Source organism: Neomonachus schauinslandi, chromosome 5 (assembly GCF_002201575.2).
Source record: "Neomonachus schauinslandi chromosome 5, ASM220157v2, whole genome shotgun sequence".
Lineage (NCBI taxonomy): Eukaryota > Metazoa > Chordata > Mammalia > Carnivora > Phocidae > Neomonachus > Neomonachus schauinslandi.
Window position 1 is genome coordinate 75,954,438 of NC_058407.1, and position 24,367 is coordinate 75,978,804.

General features: G+C 38.7%; 1 protein-coding gene across 2 annotated transcripts in view; it reads left to right on the forward strand.

Annotated features, from left to right (window-relative positions):
- The first annotated feature begins 1,463 nt into the window (after positions 1 to 1,463).
- IPO8 (importin 8) overlaps positions 1,464 to 24,367 on the forward strand; it is a 65,114-nt gene continuing 42,210 nt past the window's right edge. Inside the window, exons 1-8 of one of the 2 annotated variants that reach the window (XM_021690482.2) lie at positions 1,464 to 1,751; positions 7,266 to 7,347; positions 13,671 to 13,827; positions 16,724 to 16,882; positions 18,168 to 18,324; positions 22,019 to 22,108; positions 23,283 to 23,377; positions 23,984 to 24,068. In XM_021690482.2, the coding sequence (XP_021546157.1) occupies positions 1,668 to 1,751; positions 7,266 to 7,347; positions 13,671 to 13,827; positions 16,724 to 16,882; positions 18,168 to 18,324; positions 22,019 to 22,108; positions 23,283 to 23,377; positions 23,984 to 24,068 (909 nt within the window). In that variant the 5' untranslated portion in view covers positions 1,464 to 1,667. Of the gene's footprint in view, positions 1,752 to 7,265; positions 7,348 to 13,670; positions 13,828 to 16,723; positions 16,883 to 18,167; positions 18,325 to 21,668; positions 21,693 to 22,018; positions 22,109 to 23,282; positions 23,378 to 23,983; positions 24,069 to 24,367 lie in introns of those variants that run through there. The other variant, XM_044914900.1, reaches the window with a different exon arrangement.

Genomic DNA, 24,367 nt, shown 5'->3' on the forward strand with positions numbered 1-24,367 from the left:
AAAAAAAAAAAAAAAACCAAAAAAGAAGAAAGAAAGAAAAGAAAAGAAAAAGAAAAGACACACATTTGTAGCGGTGTCGATTTGCATAGTGGGTCAAGGGTAGACTTAAGTTGAATTGGGCTGCGCCTGGGTGGCTCAGTCGTTAAGCTTCTGCCTTCGGCTCGGGTCATGATCCCGGGGTCCTGGGATCGAGCCCTGCATCAGGCTCTCTGCTCTGAGGGAAGCCTGCTTCTCCCTCTCCCACTCCCCCTGCTTGTGTTCCCTCTCTTGCTGTCTCTCTGTCAAATAAATAAATAAAATCTTAAAAAAAAAAAGTTGAATTGGGAGTTTAATAGCAGAGAAGTATGTGTAGTAAGGAATGGGGAGACTAAGGAGAACTAAAAAAGTAATTGAGTTGGAAAACAGGTGAACAATTATTGAGGGAGAGAGATTGGAGGAATAGGTCCTAATTTGAGAAGAGGACATTGGATATTCAGAGGTCAAGGAGCTTTAGATTATCATGAGGTCCAAAAAAATGGGTTAATGAAATAGTGTGGAGATGAAAGCACTACGTTTCCTAAGACCCTGGAGTGCTAAGGAGTTTGAATAGTATCTTAAAATTGATGGGAAGTTATCAAGGAAGGGACATGACAGTATTAACCTTTAAGAAACATTACTCCGATGGCAGTGTGGAGAATGGACTAAAGAGGGGGAAAACTGCAAGCAGTTAAGAGACATTGGCAACGACTAAGCAATTGAATTTATTGGGCCAGATAAGGCCACAGTGTGTGGAAATTGTATAATCCTTCTTGCCTTTTCACTACTTTTCTGAGAAGGTACAGACATCTTTCAGAAACTCAGGCACATAGTTTCTCTGTTCTCTTTATTTTCACGATTACTCTGTAAATATTTGTACATTTGTCTCTTCTATCAGATTGTAAGTTCCTTCATAATAGCCTGCATCTCAGTCATCTTGTTATAATGTGGTACCTAAATACCTCAGTACTCTGGTCCAAAAACGTGTGTTTAACAAATGTTCAGTGAATGAATGAATGATGGCTCCCATAGACCAAGGGAACCCTGTTCTACTGTGGGCCAAATGATCTTACGTTCCCAACAAGTCTGCCCTGGAACAAGTTCGGTTGTGATGCCCAGTTTCGTACTAACAAAAAGTGCTATTCCATCTATATATGCTTAATTAGGAAGTATCTGTTAAGAGACCCCGAGCCCGCTTGTTTCCTCATCTGGGAAGCGGCGAAGGCTGTTTTCCGTAAGGCAGCATGGCGGCCGCCTGCCGGAGCTAGTGAGCGCTTTTCCCTCCCGGGAAGAAGTCAATTACTGTTTTCCGTACAGCAGCATGGGGGCCGCCTGCGGGAGCAGCCATAGCATCACGCCCTGGGGAAGAGGCCGCCGTAAAGGAAGCGCCGCTTCCTCTTCTCACTTCTCCCGCCTCCCACCGGCTGTCGTAAAAGGGTGAATGGAGAGCGAGTTGTGGGGGGTAGAAAGGGAGGACAGGGGGCGCGGAGTCAGAGTGGCGCAGCTAGTGGCTGCAGGTGGCGACGGTGGCGGGGGGTGGGGAGTGAGGTAGTCCAGGGGTCGCGGAGGAGAAGGCTGAGAGGGTCAAAAGAAAAACTAAAGCTGCAGTCTGGCCTACTGGTCCGGGGGCCGCGGAGCCCCCACCCGGGGAGATGGACCTCAACCGGATCATCCAGGCGCTGAAGGGCACCATCGACCCGAAGCTGCGGATTGCAGCGGAGAATGAGCTCAACCAGGTGAGGAGCGGGCCTGTGGCGCCCCCCTGGCGCTCCCCGCGGGCTCGCCCGGCTCTCCCTCCTCTGCGCCCCTGATCTCCACCCCAACCGGGGCTCCAGACCCTGGAACTCGTCTCGGCCCCGCCCGCCCCCCGCCCCGGGGTCCAGTTTAGCTGCACTCCCCGGATCTTTTCTGAACAACTCGCGCACCTGTTGGCCACCTTTGCATCTTTTCGTGTCGTTTTCCTTTCCCAGTGCAGTTTGTTCAGTCCCCTTGATCCGCAGAAAGAGGCTTTGGAAAGCTTTGCTAGTGTTTGCGGGGTGTGATTCCCTAAGTACGCTGATTTAGGGACGAGGGTGGGAAAATTCCCTTAAAATTCAAATCTGAGTTCAGCTTTTCTCCAGACCCAGCCTTTTTTAAGTGTTGCGGTGGGAAACCCTGCCCATCGCCTGCTTCTGTGGGGTTGGCAGGACTCTTTTGACACTGATTGGCAGAGTTGTGTCGGAGCGCTGGGAAATGCTGCCGGGAGAGTGCAGGGGAGGCAGTTTTCATCGTGGTACGATTTTTTAAAAGATATGTCGAGTAATATGCGTTTGGAGGGATTTCTTATAAGCGCTAAAATGTGTAAGACTTTCTTTTATCTTCCATCCTGTGTTCTTACTGGCCCTGACCTTGTTCCAGCGTTACCACCGACATTTCGAAATTGTAGTGATCCCAAAATTTAGCTCATGTTTTCCCTCCTCACCTGTAAGAATGAATGATAGACCTCTTACTAAAAAGTACGAATTAAGGTCTCCTCCCCAGGGTAGAGTGACAGCTGGTTGAGGTTGGGGCAATCCTTAAAATGTAAAGGAATAAACCTACATTAGTGGTTTTCAAAGTGTTGCCCAGGATGAGCAGCATCTACATCACCTGGAAATGGAAATTATTGGGCTTCACATTTAGAGAATCAGAAACTCTGGGGGTGGGTCCCAATTATGTTTTAATTAGCTAGCTAGGTGATTCTGTGCTTCCTGAAGTGTGAGAGCAGTTGTCTTAAGTAAAAGTTTCTGTGGGAGTTCACTAAGGTTTTCCCTAGTTGGAGTTGACTTTAAAGTGCAGCTGTGCATTTTAAATCTTTGAAATCCAGTGGGAAATCTGGATGGTGTTTGGAGTTAAGTGTGAATCAGAATCCCCAAGAGATAAAGGGAGAGTGAAAACACTGGAGAGAAGGTTGAATTAAACTGAAGCCTAAAGAGAATGTGTTGTTACCTCAAAAAGAAAAGGACTCTCACTCAGAATAGGGGAAAGTTAAAGTCAGTACCTGTCCCAGGCTTTGCAGAGCAGAGGTACTATATGGTGATTGGCTAGAAGAATAGTAATCCATGGGTTGGTTAGAAGGAACAAAGCAAGAGCTGAACTTGCATCTATTAGTATGAACAGGGGAGGTGGCCTGTTTGTGACCCCCTTCTCTTTACAATGAGGCCAGATGTTATTTTGATAGTGTCAGTAGGGATCATATCTTTGATATCATGTTATACCTTCCTGCCCCTGTTAGCCTGTCCTTGCTTTGTTTCTGATTCATCAGTGTATAAGTGCAGTTGACTGTAGAGAAGGGGAGAAAGGTTGGTGGGAAAGCCTGCAGAACTAGAAGAGACACTTGGGACCCAATTCTACATTTTTCTTCATAGTATTTCAGTTCAAACCCATTTCATCCTCCCTTTGCCCTGCCCCATATCCACCCATTTCATCACAGACCATAATTTCCTCTGCAACTTCTAAAAGTAGCTTATCGCTATGCCACTCATTGAGCACTTATATTTTGTATAATGCTTTGTGTTGTAATATGCTCTTACTAAGTATTTTTTTTTTTTTGAATTGTCTGTAAGTAGAAGACAAGTATAAAGTCACATAACTGTATAGTAAAATACGGCTACAGTGTTGGGTTTTGTATACTTATTCTTTACTACCACTGTAATATCCTGCTTTGTTGGACAAATGGGTGGGTAATCTACCATAAGTGATTAGGGTCCAGCTAGTTTATTTTAGTCTAGGTCCCCCCTGAGCAAATATGCTCTGCGTAGGAATTGGGGGCAGCTTCTGCAGTGTACTGATGATTTACCAATTGCCTTGTAGAAGAGTAGGCAGTTTCAAAACATAACAGCCTCTGTTCTGAAGGATAAATTCTTGTTTGGAGCTGTATTTTTCTCTAGCTGTTACTAGTGACTGGTTCCTTGATTGCTGTGTGTGATGTTGTTTCTATGGGAAAGTGCATTTTCATTTTTTCTTTTTCTTTTTTTAAAAAAGATTTATTTATTTGAGAGAGAGAGAGAGCTTGTGAGCACGGGGAGGGGCAAAGGGAGAGAGAGAGAAACTTGAGCAGACTGCACTGAGCCTGGAGCCCGACACGAGGCTTGATCTCATGACCCTGAGATCACAAGCTAAGCCGAAACCAAGAGTTGGATGCTTAACCAACTGAGGCACCCAGTGGTCCCCAGAGAATGCATTTTCAGTTTTATCTCAGGATATTAAGAATGCATCCTGTGCGCATTCCTCCTTGTCTCTAGGCCCAGCAGTCCCTTTAGCAGCTGCAAAGGGAAGTAGGAATGGGTAGCTATCTTGCTCCAGTAACTCATCCACAAAGGTATCTTCTTTTAATAAAGCATTCTCCACATGGACTCAATAGGGAAATAAAAATAATTACGTTCATTGCTGAGCTTTGGAATCTCTGCTTTTCCATGCATCTGTTTATATCATTTTTATTGCCCTTTAAGCAAGTTTGCTTATACGAATAACATATTTATTGAGTTCTAATGCAGACACTAATCCAAGACTCTGCTTTCACAGAGCTTGCATTCTAGTGGGGAATAGAGACGAGTAAATAATATCAGGTCGTAAGTGCAATAGATAGTAAAGTCCCGGAGAGACAGCGTTGGAGTGTATAAATGGGGTGGTCATTCTCTGAAGAATGACATTGAGCAGAGACCTAGATGTTGTGAAAGAGTGAACCAGGTGAAGAACTGGGAGAGAAACAGAGGGAAGAGCAAGTCCAATAAAGGCCTTCAGTTTGGCATGTTGGGGCACTAGAAAAGGTAATGTAGTGGGAGCAGTGAGGCAGAGAATGGGAGACAGCAGGTCTTTGCTTTAAAATGAATTCTTGTTGAATGCAGAATTATGCTAAGTAAACTTTATTTTCAGAAAACTTCACAGATAGAAAGTAAATATCGAGAAATGTCTTTTTTTTTCTTAGAAACTTGAACCCCAAGATGGAAAAAAATTGGATTAAATACTTGTGAGGAAAGTAGTATGAGACTTTATCTGAATTTACTCCTGGATGTTTTAGCTGGCCAAATTAACATAGTTTGAATCAAGGCTGAAAGGAGAAGACAAAAAGTTGCACAAGGTCATTGAAATGGCAGGCAGTTGCAAAAAGAGGAGTTCCAAAATGTGTACAAAGGCAACAGTGTTGAAATGAAAGCAGTCTCCACAATAACTGCTTTAAAATAGGTACCATTAATCTAAGTGTACAGGTTATTTTGTCCTTATGTGCAATAAGTATCTAAACTATAGAGATTAGAATTAAGCTATAGATGCTTTAGTCTGTGATTCACTACAGGATCTTTCTGTAGCTCAGATGTTACAAACATGAGTTATTTTATAATTACACATAGAAAGTTAGAAGATTGGGCTAAATCTGTATTAATTTTGCCTCCTGTAAACTACTGTTAAAAGAAATCTGTTTTCTTAAAAATTACTTTAAAATGGTGGTTTCATTTTTAAATAAAAGAGAATTTACTTTATATACAACAGATTTAAGATTCTGAGCTTTATACAGGATGAAAAGAAGAACAATTATAAGATAATTCAAAAAAATTTTTTAAGATTTTATTTATTTGACAGAGGGAGAAACAGTGAGAGAGGGAACACAAGCAGGGGGAGTGGGAGAGGGAGAAGCAGGCTTCCTGCTGAGCAGGGAGCCTGATCCCGGGCTCGATCCCAGGACTCTGGGACCATGACCTGAGCCAAAGGCAGACGCTCAACGACTGAGCCACCCAGGCACCCCAATAATTCAAAATTTTATAGAAAGATTTGGAAAGCAAAATGTTCTTGGATGGAAAAGACCGACATTTTAAGATACCAATTTTCTCCAGATTTTTTAGTCACACATTTTTCTTATTAATGCTATTATGAATAAATGAGTAGGAAAGGTGATAAATTAAAAAGTTGAGTGGTATGCATAAACCTAGTGGTATGTTGAAAAGGATGCCACCGTAGGTCCAGGCTTCTGGGAGAAGGGAAGCTGAACAGATTCTCTTCATCACTGTCGGCTTTCGCCTTACTGAGAATTTATGAGTCTTTTCTGGGAATGTCAGCAGGCAAGGCCAAGTATAAGCTCTGGGAATGTGGCAGAACGGTAACCTGGTCCAGGTACTAGACATTTAGAGGGAGTATTATCAAAAGGAACAGGCTGCTCTGTATTTTTTTTTTTACTTCTAAAGTCAGCATGTCCAAACTCAGCAGTAGGTCAAAGTAGAACCTGTGTGGGGGGGGGAGCGACCCAGGCAGCAGGCACGTCAGCACAGGCTCATTTGGGTGTCAGGTTTAAAAGATGCTCCACTGGGCGCCTGGCTGACTCAGTTGGTTAAGCGTCTGCCTTCGGCTCAGGTCATGATCCCAGGGTCCCAGCATCCAGCCCTGAGTCGGCCTCCTTGCTCAGCGGGGAGCCTGCTTCTCCCTCTACCTGCCACTCCCCCTGCTTGTCCTCTCTGTCTGACAAATAAATAAATAAAATCTTTAAAATAAAATAAAATAAAGGGTGCTCCACCAACAGAGGGCAGCTGGTGATGACCACTCTCAACACTGTCTTGTGAGGCACATTGTTCCAACCTGGACTGGTTCTTCTCCATAGCTCATGCACAGATAATTCACATTATCTTGTCTGTTTTCCTACGTTGGATCTCCTGTTTTCTGTGGCCCATGTTTTCCATGTTTCTGTTTGTCAAAAATACCATAAGCAAAATTAAAGTACAATAAGCTGGGAAGAAACACTTGCAATGTATAGGTCCAATAAAAGGTTAAGATTTTAAATTCATAAATAGCTCTTAGGATTTATTAAGAATGAAACAAATATTCTGTCCCAAAAAGGATAAAGGGAATAAGAAATTTGTAGAAGAAAACAAACAGCCAACAGGAAGGATAAATTTTAACTTAGCAGAAATGTAATTTAAAATATGAGTCAATTTTGAAGGAATGATAATGCTAAACCTTGTATTGGATAAATGGGTATATATTACTTTTGGGAGTGTAAATTGCTACACACTTTCTGGAGAGCATTTTGACAATATAAGTTAAAAAACAAAAATATTCATACCCCTTTATTCATCAATTTATTCCAGTTTTGATTTGAAGTATTTCAGTAATCTTATTTTTGCCTTGGAGAATTTCTCTCACTTTAAAAATTTTCCTTTTATTTGGATAGTAATGTATTCAGTAACAGTGCTAACAGTTATTCATTTATATTGGCCTATTTTATAAATACTTCTTTGTAATTTCAGTCCTACAAGATTATCAATTTTGCCCCCAGTTTACTTCGGATTATAGTGTCTGACCATGTGGAATTCCCAGTACGCCAGGCGGGTGAGTAGGTTTTTCATCCTTTGTAAAATTATTTATTTATGTGATTTCTTTGAAAAATAGGAAGCACACATAAAGTATTGCTAATGGCTTAAAAACTCACTTTCTTTTTCCCTGGAAATTTAGAGGTAGATACTGAGCTCTTACATCTTCCCTAGCTTTTCCTCTCCTTCTCTCCTTTTCACCTACCGATTCCTTGCCTCTGTAACTTTGCCATTTCCCCCCTTAGCTTTCACAATTTCAATGGCTTAATCTCCCTAATTCTTTATGATTCCTGGTGGCCCACCCTTTGTGTCCATAGATGAAGACCATGAATTTATGTATGTGGATTTGAGCTCCATTCATAAGTCAGATCATGGAGGTAATATGTGCACAGATGTTCCTAAACACATGTTTGGGGAACAGGACTTTTATTTTAAACATGAGACTTACTTTCAAGTCTGTGGAACCTTATAGTTTCAGGATTTTGTGCCTTCCTCTTTTTGCCTTTTTAATGAGCTGGTCATTAGAGCCCAGAAGGTAAAAAATGGAGAAAGTCTTGGAATGTCATGAGTCTGAAAAGATAGTAATTTGAAGATAAATGGAGTAAAATGACAAATGCTAATTTAAAAAGTAGATATTTAAAAAAAAATTTTTTTATTAGGTCACTTGATTTATATTCATTATAAATAATTTGGGCAATACAGAAAAATACAAAGATGAAAGTAAAAAAAATTACCCAATATTCATTGCTCAGAAATGGCCATCCTTAACATTCGGCGAACATTAGTCTTTGCAGGTTCAGGTAGAGGGATAGATCAACAATTTTATACAGATAGGATTATACTCTACATGTTGATAAAAGTATTTAATTTTCCTTGAACATAAAAAAAAAGGTAAGGAATCATTAGCTTTGGGAAAATACTTGTAGCAATATGTATGATTCCATTTGTTGTTAAGAAAAACTTATGGAAAAGCCTACATGTTGCAATTATTTGTTATTTTAATAAGGTTTATAAAACTTCTTGTTTTTTGAAACCGTAACTCTCAGTTGTTTAATCTTTGTTTTATGAAATAAGGCTGTTCTGAAATCACATTTTGCTAAATGGAACTATTTTATTTATATTTACTTATTTATTTAAGATTTTATTTTTTTTGACAGAAACACAGGGAGAGAGGGAACACAAGCAGGGGGAGTGGGAGAGGGAGAACAGACTTCAAGTGGAGCAGGGAGCCCGATGTGGTGCTCGATCCCAGGACCCTGGGATCATGACCTGAGCAGAAGGCAGATGCTTAACGACTGATCAGTGCCACCCAGGTGCCCCATGGAAACTATTTTAATAATCTAAGTGTTTATAGGGCCATCGTGGAGGTCCTGTGAAGCTTTGGAGAAACAGTATTTTTAAATATTTTTATGTATTTTTAAGTATTTTTAAAGTAGTTTATTGATTTAATATGTCTTCTTTACATGACATATGAACATTATAAACACTCATTGGATTGCCCTTAATTACACCCTCAAAGATAGCTGCTATCAACTTTGGTGCAAGGTTCTCCAATTCCTTTTTTTCCCATAGATATGATGGTTTAAAATGTAAAGAAGATGTGGTCCATATATACAATGGAATATTACTGAGCCATCAGAAAGGATGAATACCCAACTTTTGCATCAACATGGATGGGACTGGAGGAGATTTTGCTTAGTGAAATAAGTCAAGCAGAGAAAGTCAATTATCATATGGCTTCACTTATTTGTGGAACATAAGGAATAGCATGGAGGACATTAGGAGAAGGAAGGGAAAAATGAAGGGGGGGAAATAGGAGGGGGAGACGAACCATGAGAGACTATGGACTCCGAGAAACAAACTGAGGGTTTTAGAGTGGAGGGGGCTGGGGGTAAGGGTTAGCCCGGTGATGGGTATTAAGGAGGACACGTACTGGCGCCTGGGTGGCTCAGTCGGTTAAGCGTCTGCGTTCAGCTCAGGTCATGATCCCAGGGTCCTGGGATCGAGCCCCATATCGGGCTCCCTGCTCAGCGGGAAGTCTGCTTCTCCCTCTCCTTCTGTGTGCTCGCCCTCACTCTCTCTCTCTCTCTCAAATAAACAAATAAATCTTTAAAAAAAAAAAAAAGACACGTACTGCATGGAGCACTGGTTGTTATACGCAAACAATGAATCATGGAACACTACATCAAAAACTAGTGATGTACTGTATGGTGACTAGCATAACATAATAATAATAAAAAATATATATATATATTAAAAAATAGGAAAAAATATAACAGAAATCTCTTTACTCCACATGGTGTTTTATAACTTTTCTCCCCCCATTTCACCATATACCCTTGGGGGGTTGTTCCATATCAGTGTATATGCATATACATGTACTTTATTCTTTACAACAATTGTTCATTATTTCTTTGTACAGAACTACTTTAGTTTATTTAAACAATTTGATATTGATGGATATTTCCTTTATTGTTCCTTTTTGTTGTTGTTGTTGATAGAGGCTAAGCTTTAATCAGAATCCTTGGAGGGGTGCCTGGGTGGCTCAGCCGTTGAGTGTCTGCCTTTGGCTCAGGTCATGATCCCAGGGTCCTGGGATTGAGCCCCACATTGGGCTCCCTGCTCAGCGGGAAGCCTGCTTCTCCCTCTCCCACTCCCCCTGCTTGTGTTCCCTCTCTTGCTGTGTTTCTCTCTGTCAAATGAATAAATAAAATCTTTAAAAAAAAAAATCAGAATCCTTGGACATTTTTCTCTGGATACTTGTAGGATGTTAATGATATTTAAATTTTGAATTTTGAATCTTCTCACCAAGTTGCTTTTACTTACTTTTTGTATCATAACTGCAATAATTCTGGGTTCCTCATATCCTCTATACAACTTTGAATCTTAATAACTTAGATAACTAAGTTTTGATATGAAATGTAAATAGCATTTATAGGTAGTTTTTCTTCATAATTCATGTAGATTTCAAATCTGTTAGTCACAGGACAGAGTTTATCTTGGTTAATTTTTTAATAGGACAGTTTTCTCTCTTAGAGCATCCATTTCATCATTGAATCTGAAATACACAGTATAAAATTCTACATTATATCTATCCTAAACTTATAAATTTTCTGTCCTATTTAATCTATTATTAAAATACAAAGATGCCCCAAGAACCTTATGGTAACATGTAGACAGGTAATTTATCATTTTATCATGACATTTAAAAAAGAATGATGTGATTTTTGCTTTAAAAAAAAGTCAGCCTGCATAAAACTGTAAAAAATTATGCTAATATTAAGTGGAAAGACATAGTTCTGCAGAATATTCAGTTCTTGATTTTTTGGCTTGTGGGCAATCTTAAAATATTCTTGCTACCATCAATCAAGCTCATTAGTGAATGTCCCTTATTACTTTACTGTGAAGAAATAGGAAAAAAATGTAATATTTTGATATTGGTAAGCAGAACAAAATAAATTTTGATGTCCTGTTATTTTCCTTTTGAGGTATTAAGAGGCATAATAGCATTATTAATATTACTATGTAATGTACAGAGAAAGGAGCCCATCTTAAATTTAGTATAGTTAGGATTAAGAATCTCTCAGGTAACTTTGTTTCCAGTTTTTTACTCCTTGCCTGTGAGGAGACCCTCTAATATACATAAACCTAGTTTCAGAAATGTAGTTTCTTTAGTACATTTGGGAGTTGCTATGAGCAGAAAAGTAGTTTGGACTTGAAAGTGGTAGTTGAGGGGCACATGGCTGGCCCAGTCACTAAGGCGTGTGACTCTTGATCTCAGGGTTATAAGTTTGAGCCCCACGTTGGGTGTGGAGATTACTTAAAAATAAAATCTTTTAAAAAAAGATTAAAAAGTAAATAAATAAAAGTGGTAGTTGAGGGTTGGGTGTTATATTAGACCTGATGAAGTCATTGTTGGTGACTGATGTGGGGACCCTCATTTGAAAAATAGCATGGGTTCTGTTTTCTGTAAGTTGCTTGCTTTTTGTTTTTCTTTTTGTATATATTTCTAAAAGATGGATAGGGAGGGATATAAAAATTCAGCTTATAGCTAAGTTATTCACAAGTTATTCTTTAAGGTTAACCTCAGTGTTCTAGAATACAGAACGTAGAAAAAACTGGAAAGATGCCTCTGATCAGTCCAGAAGCATTACAAGAAACTCTTTCATTAAAACTCATGTGTCTTATATGTAGGAAGCTCCTTGGCTCTTACTCAGAATCTGCTTAATTTTGTTTTGGATATAATTTACATACACTATTCTATTTCCTCGCCTTTAACAGATTAATAAGAGAGGGAGGGACTACCAAATTACAATGAAAACAATGAAACATCAACTCAGAAAGCACAGCATTGTGCTTCATTGAGTTCCTACTGGCATCCTTTCCCCTTTGAGGTTATGGGACCAACTGGCGTGTGTAGTTGTGAGTCTGGATCCATAGGGCTTAAGTGATGATTTGTTGTGCTTGAGAAGGAGAGAACTGTGTGTATGCTTTAGAAAGTTAATTTTAAACTTAAGATGCTTGGAATGGTGGATTTTGCAGAAAAACAAAGTTTAATTATTTCCATATGACTGGATTAAGATGATATTTGTCTTTTGTTAGCTCTGGCAAATGGTTAGATAGATAACTTTAATTAAATGATGAAAGGGAGGTCTTTAGATTATTGATAGTTTGAATTATCTTTGGTGCTTTTTCTTCATTATTCTTAGCAATCCATGATTATCCATAAGAGAAATTAATATTCTTATTAACTTATTATATTAAGTTCAATTTTATTTTAACTAATTGAGGATTTATTTTTTAAAAAAGATTTTATTTATTTGAGGGAGAGAGCGCATGTCTGAGAGTGCATAGTGGAGAGGGAGTGGGACAAGCAGACTCCTCAGCGCGGAGCCCAATAGGGGCTCAATCTCAGGACCCTGACTGAGCCACCCAGGTGCCTCTAATTGAGGATTTATTTTTATTTTTTTTTAAGAACTTTTGAAAAATTTTATTTATTTACTAGAAAGAGAGAGAGAGAGAAAGAGTGTGCTCAAGTGGGGGGTGTACAGAGGGAGAGGGAGAAGCAGGCTCCTTGCCGAACATGGAGCCCCACACGGGGCTCCATCCCAGGTCCCTGAGACCATGGCCTGAGCCGAAGGCAGACGCTCAACCGACTGAGCCACCCAGGAGCCCCAAGGATTTATTTTAACATATACAAATTAGTGTGCCTTTTTTGTAGGCCATCTTGTATGGTGCCCAATAATAAAAATATTTTTTAGTGGTAAAATTAATGGTATTTAATGACTGTATTATAAATAAGTCCATGTGATTTTACCATGTCTGTATCTTTGCTGTCTGAAAGTTGCTGTTTGTCAAGTTCATAATTTTCATTACATTTCAGTTGTATTATAGCCAATGTAGAACATGTTGGTTTATTCTCTGTGTCATAATGCTTCTGTGAACCAATTTAGTTTTATGTAACATTGGGATGAAGGTGAGGTGGGGGAAGAAGGGAGAGGAGAAACTCAAGGGAAGAAAGTTAAAATGCTTTGCAGATCACATTTCTTCATCCTTACATATCATGTATATATAAGCATATGATGTTATAAGTATTCATATTCACTGTTCAGCTGCGATAGTTAGAAAGCTTCACCTTCCCTATCAAAACCCTATCTAAAGTACGTCAGCTTATTTCTTTCGGAACCCTTTGGCTAACTGTTGGAGTTGGGGAAACAGAATAGGAGCAACATTATTATGTATTTTGATAGAAATAAACAGGTAAGAAATTTCCTGAGATTTTACAAAGATATTTAAAGGTTGATGTCTTTTTCCCTATTCTTATATTTACAAGGGGTAAATATTTCAGAAGGGTAAGGCAGAAATTGGGGATATTTCAAATGTGGTGGTACAGGATAGTGGCCAGTGAGAGAAAATAAACACGAAAAGCAGTATCACATGAAGGACGGTGGAATTTCACTTGTTGTGGACTCAGCTTTAGGCATTAGAAGCAGTATAATCTTTATGCTATGAAAATGCAGTTAGTTGAGTTTCATTTAGACTACCTTATATTTAGTCTAAGGTTATATACTTGATTCCTGGGTCATTTTTTCTGTCCTGTAAACTCTGATGCTTGATTTAATGAAATGTTTTCTGCTTAGATTTGTTTTACTAGCTAAAGGGAAAGTTTAAATTCTTATACATTTTCCCTTCCCCAGTTGGCTATTTATAATTGTAAGATTTTCCCATTTTTGCTGAGTACCGTGTTTAGCAGTGAAGGGCTTAGCCTTTCACGCTCTGTAAAGCTGAATTAAAGCCATCTTTTCAATACTGCCACGCTAGCACTTTCTTTCTCTACCTTAGCTGCCATTTACTTGAAGAACATGGTCACACAGTATTGGCCTGACCGAGAACCTCCACCGGGAGAAGCAGTGTTTCCATTCAACATTCATGAAAATGATCGCCAGCAAATACGTGATAACATTGTGGAAGGAATAATTCGGTCTCCAGATTTAGTGAGGTACATTATACTATATATGATTAGTAGAAGCGCAAAATGTTTGGATGGGAGAGGTTGGATTTAATCATCAGCCTCAAGTTTGTATTGCTGAAGAGGTAAAGTAATGAAGGTGGGCACTCAAAAAATATTGTTTTTTTTTTTTTTTTTATAAAAATTTTTTTTTTTTTAAAAATTTTATTTATTTGCGAGAGAGAGAATGAGAGACAGAGAGCATGAGAGGGAGGAGGGTCAGAGGGAGAAGCAGACTCCCTGCCGAGCAGGGAGCCCGATGCGGGTCGATCCCGGGACTCCGGGATCATGACCTGAGCCGAAGGCAGTCGCTTAACCAACTGAGCCACCCAGGCGCCCCCAAAAATATTGTTTTACTTATTTGTCTTTGCATTTGTAATTCTTTGCCTCAGAATATTTTGGAAAAGATTAGGTGCCGTAAGTTGCCAATAAAGACTTAAGGCAAAAATCAAACTTAACTAAAATTATATAAATCCCTGCTATATAAATAACCTATGTTCTTAGTTATGATCTCTTTACTTTTTACCATCTGCGTTTTCCCCCCCCAATACAGGGAAATTGACTCCTGGCAGTTTTAACCTACCACTTTTCTTTATACTTTACCTATCTTTTTATTCATTTTTTTATGAACTGAGTATCTTTTTCTTTGGAGAAGACATGATAGAGTAGAGATAAGCTAGAACACTGGCTCCGGTTTTTAAAATTCAGGTTAGATGCCGAAGGGCAGCACTGTCCAATAGACCTTTCTGTGATGATGGAGATTTTCTGCATCCACCCTGTCCAGTGTTTAGCCACGTGACATACATAGCTATTGAGTACCTGGAATGTGGCTACAGAAACTGAGGAACCGGATTTTTAATCTAATGTTGGTTAAAGTGTGCACATAACGGTAGCGGCTTTCCCCCTTGCACCGCAGAGCTGCAGAGTCATAAACAGTTTGCAGTTTTATTTTTTTATTTTATTTTATTTTTTAAAGATTTTAGTTATTTGACAGAGAGAGAGACAGCGAGAGAGGGAACACAAGCAGGGGGAGTGGGAGAGGGAGAACCAGGCTTCCCGCAGAGCAGGGAGCCCGAGGCGGGGCTCGATCCCAGGGTCCTGGGACCATGACCTGAGCTGAAGGCAGATGCTTAACAGCTGAGCCACCCAGGAGCCCTAACAGTTTGCGGTTTTAAAATAGGAAACACAGATTCTTTTCCATGTGAGCTAGTAATTAGATTTCTGTTGAAAACGGAGGAGGGAAAGAGGTGAAACTGAGGTAGGGGAATGAAATTGTTTACCGCCAAGAGATGAGATATAACTTTATCCCTGAGTGTCTAATGTACATTATGTCATAAGTGGTAGGAATAGGGAAGAAAGTGTGAGGGGAACAGCGAGGAAGGAGAACAAACATTGAACTCCTCTTCGTGTAGTTCCTTTGTTAGTTAAGAGGAGAAAGGACGTGTACTGGTGAAAGAAAATCCCCGTTGGTCTCGGTGGGTGCCCACATGCCAGCCTGGCAGTGGCTCCCCTCTGACACCATCGTGTGTCCGAGTCTGTCCGAGTCTTTACACTTTCAGTTCTTTCTGAATCTTGTGATGCTCCTACAGTAACATATGGAAGGATGGCTGCTCATAGCCATCCCTTTGCTTGCTTGGAATAAGAAGGGATTGGGAGGTCTCCTGTAGATGAAATTTGAAAAAAATGAGAAGTTTCAGTTTTATTGCACACAGGACGGATTTATTGTTCAGGAACAACTGCTGGTGGTACAAGAGGAGACTTTTATCTTTATCATAAGACAGTTGCTTCTTGTATGTCCTGAAGGCTTAATCGTAATCACTCTTGAAGAACTCTTCTCAAAGTTCATTTAAGAGTATGGCCAAGGAAATTTTTCAAATGGATTTGGTAACAGAAAGAAAAGGCATTATTTTGTGTGTTTCATTTCAGCGAATGCAAGTTATTAGCCAACTGAACACACACCTTTTCTTTCTTTTTTTTTTTTTGGCATTATGGAATCCTGATTTAGCCAGGTTCACTTTCTAACCATTTTTAAACAACCATATAAGGACATATTGATAGTTTGTGGAAGAGAAATTTTTTTCCTCATTTTTTTTTTTTCCCCAATCCCAATTACAGTAGGGATCCCATTGAGGAAATGGTTACTGACATAAATGTTATGAGATCACATCTTTTATTAACTTTGTGGTTTTATTAAAGAGAAGTCTCTCTGTTTTAGGTCTTTCTTATTGCTTTTTTTCTTTATTTCTTTACAAATAACTTAGCTTTCCTCTTCAAGAATTGCCAGCTAATACTTGTTTCTTATTCTAAAAGACAAACATTACTGTCTTAGGAAGCTTTGATAGGGGCAACATATTGTGTTGGCTATTTACTGATAATGGTTGGCTCAAGCTCATAGAGATGCTTCCCACTGTTATATCAGCCTCTGTTTTACGTACTTTGACTATTCTTCGGCTAAGTTTTTCCAGTTGAAATGACACAATACTTTGTTTTGTTTCCCCCTTAGGAAATGATAACTAAAATACAAAAGGTAACTATGTGGGAAATTTTGCAGCACAGTGGTGTATTCATTCTTTTTTCTTTTGGAAAAATTTTAAATGAATTTTTATTTTTAAATTCTTTTTTCCCTCCAAAGCTGTATTTAGGATAATCCCGTTTCAAAGTTTTCATTCATTATAGGAAATGACCCATTCTTTTTATTTTCAGTAAGTGGAGCTACTGAGGAGGTTTTTCTTTATAGGAGTGTTCTTTTTTTTCCCCTGCCCGAGATATGTAACTATGTAATACAGGTAAATAGAGGCTAGAGTGCCTTTGTGTAAATATGAGAGGTGTTTGAAATCTGATATTTATAACCACTTAGATTTTGGACTTTTTCCCCCCCACCTTACAGAGTCCAGTTAACAATGTGTCTCCGTGCCATCATTAAATATGATTTCCCTGGTCACTGGCCAGCAGTAGTCGACAAGATAGACTATTACTTGCAATCACAGAGCAGTGGAAGCTGGCTTGGCAGTTTATTATGTCTGTATCAACTGGTGAAGACATATGAGTAAGTTGATTTCTATTGGCTGAAGATACCAGCCTTGTGTTACTTAGAATTAAATTGCATAGAGAGGTCTGCTATATGGGTGTTCTGCAAAATCAGGTTAGTTTGGGAAATGTTGGGTTAAGCACGTCAAACATGTTTATTTACTATAGTTATTCAGAGAACCTTTAATCTGCTAAAGTACATTGCTAATCTCTAAGGCAGTGATAAGATATGCAGTGTTTCTTGAATTTATTTGCCAGTTTCAGAGGCCCATTTTTTAACAGCTTTCCTTGGAAACTCATATAGGGGTACCTTAATATTTAAGTTCTTCAAGTGAGCACATTATGAAGTAAACCAAACATTTAACTTTTTGGATGCAGGATAGAAAATGTTAAAGTTTCCTTGCTAGCGATGTTCTTTTCCATGAAAGTTGCTCGGGAGGTAGGAGACTAGTGAGCGTCACATTTAATAGCATTGCTTTCTGGTTTCTAGGAGGGTTGCTCCTTAGGCATGCAGTCTTGTAGTTTTCCTTTTAAAAAACGAGTTAGTTCAGATTCTGTAGAGTTTTTAGAAGGTATTTGAGACTTGGAGCAATTGAAGTAATCTAAGAGCACCGAAGTTTGCAAACTGTTGTTAACATTTCAATTTAGCATATTCTAAGAAGAAATTTTTTCCCTACATTATTTGTTACATGATAGGAATGTCTATTTATTTTTTTTAATTTTTAAAAATTTATTATTTTTTTAAAAATTTTTTTTTTTAAGATTTTATTTATTTGCGAGAGAGAGAATGAGAGGCAGAGAGCATGAGGAGGGTCAGAGGGAGAAGCAGACTCCTTGCTGAGCAGGGAGCCCGATGCGGGACTCGATCCCGGGACTCCAGGATCATGACCTGAGCCGAAGGCTGTCGCTTAACCAACTGAGCCACCCAGGCGCCCAGGAATGTCTATTTAAACAAGCATATCAACTTGTGTTTTATAGGAAGAATTGTGGTATGATGAAAATTAATTTAAGTAGTAGAAAAAAATCACTTAGGAAATTTGCAAACTAGTCTAGAATTCTTTGAAATAAATTTAACCCTTTCTAGAAAGATTTTAGATTTCTCTGCCTAAAGGAGGGATGTGCTTTTTCAGTTTCTTTCAAGTTTATTCTGACAATCCAAACAGAAAATGTAAGCCACTGTTTTTGGAATGTTTTTGTTTCGTTAGCTGTATCTAGTTTAAAAAAATTTTTTTTTCATTCATTATTTATAGTTCTTTTGTAGGGGGAGAAATTATTTTTTTCTCTTTTTGTCTTTGCTCATGTAGATATAAGAAAGCAGAGGAAAGAGAGCCTCTTATAGCAGCAATGCAAATATTTCTGCCTCGTATTCAGCAACAAATCATGCAGCTCCTTCCTGATTCCTCACATTATTCTGTTTTACTACAAAAGCAGATTCTGAAAATCTTTTATGCACTTGTTCAGGTAAGTTTCTGTTGCAGAAGATAAATATGGGACCTTGTATTTCTGCCTGATATATGGAAAGTGTGTATTATGTGTGAGTTATTGTTAAAAATTATTATATATTCTCACATGTATTTCTTTAAAAAAAATCCTATGGGGGAAAAATCCTATGGCAGAACAGGCTCACAGAAATCAACTTTATTGTCCAAATTTATCTTAGTGGCAGAGCTGAGATTCACTGACTGTGCCTTTCACCCCAGTGTCTGAAGTGCTGGATGAGGGAGAACCAGAGTAATTAACTGCATGCGATTACTTGACTAATCTGTCGGTAGCGTTCTGCCTGTTGATAAGTTAGGATTATAGGAGAAGGGGAAGGAAAAGAAGAGGGTCCCTCTTTTACTGGGAAATCATACTGATGACAGTTTTTTTGTAATTTGACCCAATTTAAAGCTAACAAAGATTTAGTGCCTTACTTTCCTTCATTTAAAATACTTCCTTTTTCTGGGCGCCTGGGTGGCTCAGTCGTTAAGCGTCTGCCTTCAGCTCAGGTCATGATCCCAGGGTTCTGGGATCGAGTCCCACATCGGGCTCCCTGCTCAGCGGGAAGCCTACTTCTCCCTCTCCCACTCCCCCTGCTTGTGTTCCCTCTCTTGCTGTCTCTCTGTTGAAAAATAAGTAAAATCTTAAAAAAAAAAAATACTTCCTTTTTCTTATCTGAAAGTTATAAAGAATATTAATATGAGAGTCTAAAAAATAATTAGAAGAGGACAGAGATGGAATGTTTTAAATATAAAAGTATTTAAAATGTAATCCTTGAAAGATTTGGATAAATTATTTAGATCTGGGTGGAGGAAGAACAATTGTTGTCAGTCTGTAAAGTGTTTGATGATGAATGAGTCAAACCTCTGTTACATGCTTTTTTATTAGATCAGTCATGCGAGAGGGTAGTGTTGTCAAGCTAGAGAGCCAAGACGTTGGATTTGTTCTTGGCTTCATGTCCCTTAGGTACTGTTGTAGTGTTTCAGAATATTTCACTTCAATAAAGATTTATATTTTTAGACTCCTCTTTTAAACTTTTTTTTTTTTTAAAGATTTATTTATTTTAGAGAGAGGGAGACAGAGAGAGTGAGGGGGGGGGAGGAGCAGGAGGGAGAGGGAGAGAGAGAATCTCAAGCAGGCTCCACACTCAGCATGGAGTCCGATGCGAGGCTTGATCTCACCACCCTGAGATCAAGACCTGAGTTGAAACCAGGAGTAGGACGCTCAACTGACTGTATCACCCAGATGCCTCATCTTTTAAACTTTTAATAGAGGATGGTCTGAGGTAATTTTTTTTTTTCTTTCAGCTTAGCAGGGAGAGGGAAGGGGAAGGAGCTAAATCTGAGGAGAGAAGAAGCTAGGATACTAGGAAACTATATTCTACCCCCCCCCGCCCCCCCGCCCTTTTTAAAAAGTAGTAGGGAAGGAAGATATATGGTGCCTTTGGCTTTTTATTAAAGCAGTGTTCAGAATTTTTCCTCAGGACAATCACTTTACTCAGAGGCAAACATTTTTTATTCAGTGAGATGTTTGGCAATTAGATATAGTAATATCCCATTTATACAGAGGCTAGACTTCCCCTTCCCATCAGGAGAAGCATAGTAGGAATCAGGAAGTGAGACAGAGGCTCATGAAATAATTTTCCTAAAGCCTCCACCTCTGTTTGATTTCCTACGAGGGCAAAATCTAAAATGTTTTCTCTCAACAAATGCTGCTACAAACCTAAAAAACCAGTGCAGAACCTCAACATTTTTAATCGTTTTGGTGATCTATTATATGCTACCAAAGTAATATGCTCCCTCTGGGAATCCTGGAAGCAAAAATTTAGGCAGCTTTAAGAGGCACGATACAATAATAGCATAAGTAAAAAGTTAATGTCTGGTAATTTAGGAAGAGGCAGAAAAGTTCATTTTAAAAAGCATGATACAGGGGCGCCTGGGTGGCTCAGATGGTTAAGCGTCTGCCTTTGGCTCGGGTCATGATCCCAGGGTTCTGGGATCGAGCCCCACATCCGGCTCCCTGCTCAGTGGGGAATCTGCTTCTCCCTCTCCCTCTGCCTCTCCCCCTGCTCATGCTTGCTCTCTCTCTGTATCTCTGTGTCTCAAATGAATAAATAAAATCTTTAAAAAAAAAAAAAAGCATGACACAATTGACTTTGTCTAAGTAGCATTTATTAAATGTTTATTGTGTACAGGGCACATAGATGTTCCATATATACTTCAGAATTCAGTTTGTCCAGAAGTGAACTCCTCGTCACTCACCCATTAACCCAGAATCTGTCCCTCCTCTGCTCCCTATCTCAAGCCCGAACAACTCCCCATTGCACTGCAACTGGGAACTTCTTTTTTTTTTAAAGATTTTACTTATTTATTTGAGAGACAGAGAATGAGAGACAGCACGAGAGGGAAGAGGGCAGAGGGAGAAGCAGACCCCCTGCTGAGCAGGGAGCCCGATGTGGGACTCGATCCCGGGACTCCAGGACCATGACCTGAGCCGAAGGCAGCCGCTCAACCAACTGAGCCACCCAGGCGCCCCTGGGAACTTCTTAACATAGCCTATAGCCCTCATCTCTCTACCTTATCTTTTACCATTCTTACCTGTGTACTTTACACTCCGGCCATACTGGAATTCCTTCAGCTTCATGAATAGGTCATGTCCTCTCTCTTTCTGAGCCTCCGAAATTCTGTCTGGAGCACTCTTGTCCTTTATGGCTGGCCAGTTCGTGCTCTTTCTCCAGGTCTCAGCTTGTGTGTAACTTCTAGAAAGATGTCCCTGATACCACCACACCAGCCTGGATGAGGTGATCCTCTTACGTGTGCCTTTAACAATATTGTACTGTTTTTGTCTGTGTTGTATATCATACCATATTGTAATTCCTTGTTCATATATGTGTTTTCCCCAACTAGTGTGTAAGCTTGGTGAGGACAGAGACTGTGCCTCTTACTTGTCATTATGTCCTTAGCATGTAGCAGGTTTTGGAATGCATGGACGCAGAGGCACTGCGTCTTACAGGAGTGGAACTCATGGTGTAGCACGGGAGACCCATAGTGATAACAGTAGTTGTGGTGTGATGCTGCAGTGTAGAGAGAGTAACTGAAGAAAATGTTTATGAGGTAAAGATTTTCATTAAAGTGGTTAAAATGAGTTCTCACTATAAAAAAAGGGTAATTACGGGAGGTGTTGACCTTATTTTAGTAATCGTTTCACTATATATACGTGTGTGTGTGTGTGTGTGTGTGTGTATCAGATTATCACATTGCATATCTTATGCTCACACAATGTTATGTCAATGGTATCTCAATAAAGCTGGGAAAAAAGTGGTTACAATGAAAATCTTGACACACAAAGGGGTAAATGGTAAAAATCACTTTTCTAGAATCTCATGCTGAATAAATGAAACTTTATTAAAGTTTTTTTTATTTAACCAAGTAGCCCAGAGAAAACAGTTCATGGCATGCATATTTCACATATCCCTAGATTTTCAAAATTTTAATTTATTTGCATATGTTTATAGATCTCTTTTAAGTTAAATTTTAGGTTAAGCCATATGAGATTACTATTTTCATGGTCAAATGTTAGCCATTTCATTTATTTGAACCTTTGAATATAGATGAAATTGCTGGCTTTTTTGGAGAGGAGGAATTATTGTTTGATGATGATGTTCTTCTGTTTTCAGTATGCATTGCCTCTTCAACTAGTGAATAACCAAACCATGACTGCGTGGATGGAGATCTTTCGAACTATTATTGACAGGACGGTTCCTCCTGTAAGAAAGGGCTTCTTGTTGAGAAAAATTGGGAAAACTTGGGTTTGGGATTTTTATGGTAGACTGATTTATTATCCTGGCTTGCTATTTGGAAAAAAAACTACTATTGTAATAAAAATAGTAATACATACTCATTTTTATAAAGTTCAGATAAGCAAAATTAATAAAATAACTATATTTAATCTTACTAAAGATGATAAAAACCATTTTTAAAACTTGGTATTTATTCTTTTGGCCTTTTTTTTTCCCTCTGGGTCTATATATAGCCACATTTCATTTATAAAAAATTATATATTAAATATAAAAATATTCAGGTCCTGTTTTGAAATTTTTACTTAAAATCTCTTATAAATATTTTTTATGATTATGAATGTTTTTAAACTGTCATTTTTATGGAGTGTTTCATTTGCTGGACATTTAGGTGGCTTTAGGGTGTTAGTGTAACTATAAGGATGTAGTTAAATTTTTATGCATATACTTGATTATTTTCTTTGGATAAACTCCTAGAAGTGTTTAGGGCTTTGACAAATCTTGTAAAGTGCTCTCCAGAAACATTGCCCTGGCTTATACTTTAATAAGTAGGGACTTATTCTTAAGTTTGCCAGTTTGATAGGTGAAAGATGGTGTCTCGTTTTTATCTGTAATAACAATGATGCTATATGTCACTTATCAAATTAACTCAATAATTACTCAAAATAACTAAATTAAAGTACATATTTTTAAATTTAAGCTTGTCTTCAAATGTGCAGTATTCTTTCTTCCGTACATTGGGACAAATTATACTGAGGTTTACTTTATATACAAAATGCACAGAACTTAGGGAACAGATCAGTGAATTTTGACAAACACACACCTGTGTTACTATTACTCAGATCAAGATATAAAACCTTTCTGTCGTCCCAGAGCTTCCTCAAGGGACATGGTGTTTTGTATTTTGTTTTCCACTTATTTGGGCCTTTTGAAGATAGGAGATAAATGTGAACAACAGCATTAGTTGGTTGAAATTTGCTTTGCTTATTTAATTCCTATGTAGCAATCTGTAAGTAGGAATCTGCATTTGCAATCTAAACTCACATTTAGTATTATTTAATCTATAACAAGATTTATTCTGCCTTTGTTGTTTGCATAAACCTTTTTATTCAGAAATTTAATCTGGGTGTTTCTGTCCTCTTAGGAGACTCTGCAGATTGATGAGGATGATAGACCGGAACTAGTCTGGTGGAAGTGTAAGAAATGGGCACTGCATATTGTAGCTCGTCTCTTCGAACGGTAATTGTTTATTAGATTTACGATCTTATGATCAATACCTCAGCATTGGATATAATAAAACTGGATGGGTCTCTTGATGCTCCACAGTAGATCATTATTTGTCTTTAAAAGCCATAGTGGGGCAAAAAAAAAAAAAGTCACCCTCCTTTTTAAGGTAGGCTTAACTGTATGTTGGCTTTGAGATCATAATGATGTGGACAGTCTTCTCTGGATCTTTCTGTTCTTCTGTGAGAAAAAAATGGAGACGTGACATTGTTTAGCTCATTGGAAATATGTAGGAATTGTACAAGAAGGTGCATGGCTACTCAGCTCCATAGGAAAGTTAGTCAAATTGAATTATAGAAACATTTATTAAAAAAAAGTCAGATATAACATTTTTATTTGTAGTATGTGCCCTTTAGAAACTCTTGGTTAAGTAGGTGGAAGCCTCTGTCTGAAATTTTAAGTGGCCCGGAACCTAAGTACAAGCTCATCATGATTTCATCTTGGGGCTTGTGGAAAAGGGGAAAGTGTTAGTTTTCTGCCCAAATAGATCTTTCAGCAAGGGACTGTATTTAAACTAGTGAGCATGCTTTGTTTTAAAACATTTTCTCTTTGTATTTTAAGATATGGAAGCCCAGGAAATGTCACAAAAGAATACTTTGAATTTTCTGAATTCTTTTTGAAAACCTATGCGGTGGGAATTCAGCAGGTAATAAATGTATGCTTTTTAAATGGAAATGCTTATTATTGAAAGTAGTTAAGTTGGGGCACCTCGGTGTTGCAGTCAGTTAAGCGTCTGCCTTTGGCTCAGGTCATGCTCCTGGATTCCCCGGATTGAGCCCCTATCGGGCTCCCTGCTCAGCAGGGAGTCTGCTTCTCTTTCTCTCTCTCCCCCTCTCCCCCGACTTGTGCGCTCTCTTGCACTCTCTCTCTCTCAAATAAATAAATAAAATCTTAAAAAAAAAAGAAAGTTAAGTCCTTTCTATCCATTTAAAAGTAGATTATGAA